This window comes from Carlito syrichta, unplaced genomic scaffold, assembly GCF_000164805.1.
Source record: "Carlito syrichta isolate Samal-C Ts95f unplaced genomic scaffold, Tarsius_syrichta-2.0.1 Scaffold314713, whole genome shotgun sequence".
NCBI lineage: Eukaryota > Metazoa > Chordata > Mammalia > Primates > Tarsiidae > Carlito > Carlito syrichta.
In genome coordinates, this window is record NW_007258809.1 from 447,207 (window position 1) to 450,029 (window position 2,823).

The window sequence follows — 2,823 nt, forward strand, 5'->3', positions numbered from 1 at the left end:
GCACCCCGGCCGGTCGCGCCGCCCGCCTCGCCATGTGCGCGGCCTTGGCCGGCGCCTCCGCGAGTCTCACACCACCTCTCTTCCCGCGGCCTCTTCTCTCCCTTGGCCCCCCGACATCCTTGCATCCCCATGAGCGCCGCTTCCTCCCCTCTGGCGGGCGTGGAAAGGGCGCAGGACCAAAAGCTGGGAAGCCTGGGTCCTTGATTAGCTGTGTGACCTTGGAGGGGTCGTTTTATCCGTCCCCTTTACCTGCCCTGCAGTACTGCATGACTTTAACGAATGCACATGGCATTGACAGCGGGTTGAAGGTTTGGCACATGAACCGAAGCCCAGTTCAGAAAACACCATCTGTATAACCATTTAATACCACAGTCACACCAAGGGGTTCTTTTCTGCATGTTGCAATGAGGAAACTCAGTCCTGTAAGATTAAACAGTTGCCGGGCTCGGTGGCTCAGCCTGTCATCCCGCGCCTTTGGGAGGCTGAGGTGAGTGGATTGCCTGAGCCCGCGGGTTCGACACCGGCCTGGCCAACTTGGCGAGACCTCATCTCAACAATAAATTTTTTAAAAAAATTAGCCGGGCGTGGTAGCGTCTGTCTGTAGTTGGAAGGCTGAGGCGGAAGGATGGCCAGAGCCCCGCAGGTCGAGGCGGCGGTGGCCGGGAGCGGCTACTGCACTCCAGTCTGGGCGACAGAGTGAGACTCCGACTCAAAAATAAAAATAAAAAGATTAAACAGTTTGGCCAGGCTCGGTGACTCAGCCTGTAATCCCAGCACTTTGGGAGGCCGAGGTAAGTGGATTGCAAGAGCCTGCGGGTTCGAGACCCGCCTGGGCAACTTGGCGAGACCTCATCTCCACAATAAATCAAAAATGAGCCGGGCGTGGTAGCGCGCGCCTGTAGTTCCAGTTCCTTGGAAGGCTGAGGCGGAAGGATCGCCGGAGCCCAGCAGGTCGAGGCTGCGGTGGCCGGGAGCGGCCACTACACTACACTCTGGGCGACAGAGTGAGTCTCCAACTCAAAAAACCAAACAAAACAGATGTGAATCAAGTGATGGTGGCACAAAATGATAACTGCAGTTATTTATTTAAATAATTACAGTCGTTTTGAAAGACGTGCATTCTGACCATTAACTCCCTTATTGGTTATACAGCTATGTCTTTGACTAAAGTGGCTGGTTAAACCCGACAGGCAGTACAGGAAAATGCTGCTTGGATTTTGAAGAGCGTTTACTTTCTCAACTTTTTATTTTCAAAAATATTAAACCCAACAGAAAAGTTACAAGAAAAATAGAATGAAATCATGTTAACCATGTTCACCAATTTTTGACATTTCGCCACATTTGCTTTTTGTGTGTATGATTTATTTTGCTGAATGACTTGAGTGTTTTGCACACCTCATTACTCTACCCCTAAATATTTCTTTTTTGTTTTGAGTTGGATTCTCATTCTGTCACCCAGGTTGGAGCGCAGAGGCTCACTCACGGACACCCCAGCTGCAACCTGCTGGGCTCAAGCGATCCTTTTACCTCAGCTTTCCAAGTAGCTGGAACTACAGGTATGCACCACCACACCTGGTTAATTTTTTGATTTATTGTAGAGATGAGGTCTCACCAAGTTGCCCAGGCTTGTCTCGAACCCCCGGACTCAGGCAATCCTCTCACCTCGGCCTCCCAAAGTGCTGAGATTATAGGCATGAGCCAACGACCCCCAGCTTACTTACCCCTAAACATTTCAATACATCTCCACGAAGAATAAAGATATTCTCCTACATAATCAGAATTCCATTATCGGTTCAAGAAAATGTAATACTAATTCAATATGATTATCTATAATATACAAGGCATATTTGAATTTTCAAAATATTCCACTAATAACCCTCTTAGCCGATTTTTTGTTTTCCAGTTCAAAATACCATCAAGAATCATCCATTGCATGTAGTTGTCATGTCTCTTTAAGCTCTTTTAGTCTATGGTGATCTCTGGTTTTGTTTTTTTCTTTTATAATATTTACATTTTTATCAGCTGGGCGTGGGAACACATGCCTGTAATTCCGGCTACTTGGAAGGCTGAGGCGGAAGGATCACCGGAGCCCAGCAGGTCAGGGCTGCAGTGGCCAGGAGCAGCCACTGCACTCTAGTCTGGGAGACAGAATGAGACTCCGACTCAAAAAATATATATGTATTTACATTTTTAAATAATCCAGTACAAGCCGGACTTGGTGGTTTAGCCTATACTCCCGCATCTTTGGGAGGCTGAGGTGAGTGGATTGCCTGAGCCTGCGGGTTCGAGACCTGCCTGGACAACTTGGCGAGACCTCATCTCTGCAATAAATCAAAATAAGCCAGGTGTGGTAGCGCACGCCTGTGGTTCCAGCTACTTGGAAGGCTGAGGCAGAAGGATCGCCGGAGCCCAGCAGGTCAAGGCTGTGGTGGCCAGGAGCGGCCACTGCCCTCCAGTCTGGGTGACAGAGAGAGACTCCAACTCAAAAAAAAAGAATGAATCCAGTACTACTGTTTTGCAGAATGTTCCTCTACTTGGATTTGTCTGTTTCTCTATGCTTAGATTCAAGTTAAACAATTATGCTATATTATAGATAATGTTGTGTCTATATTAGTGAATTGAGATTGGTTGTCAGTTTGTTCCATTATTGGTGATGTTATATTTAATCATTTCCTCATGGTAAAAGTACCTTTTCCCCTCTGTCTTAAAAAAAAAAGTCTGGTGCCGGGCTCGGTGCCTCAGCCTGTAATCCCGCGCCTTTGGGAGGCTGAGATGAGTGGATTGCCTGAGCCCACGGGTTCAAGACCCGCCTGGGCAGTGAGA

General features: G+C 48.2%; 1 protein-coding gene across 3 annotated transcripts in view; it reads right to left on the reverse strand.

The window, feature by feature from the left end:
• Positions 1–145, reverse strand: part of SRPK2 (SRSF protein kinase 2) — a 271,418-nt gene extending 271,273 nt beyond the window's left edge. For all 3 annotated transcript variants that reach the window (XM_021719437.1, XM_021719444.1, XM_021719438.1), the window contains exon 1: positions 5–145. In XM_021719437.1, coding sequence (XP_021575112.1) covers positions 5–131 — 127 coding nt within the window. In that variant the 5' untranslated portion in view covers positions 132–145. The remainder of the gene's footprint in view (positions 1–4) is intronic.
• Positions 146–2,823: the final 2,678 nt, after the last annotated feature.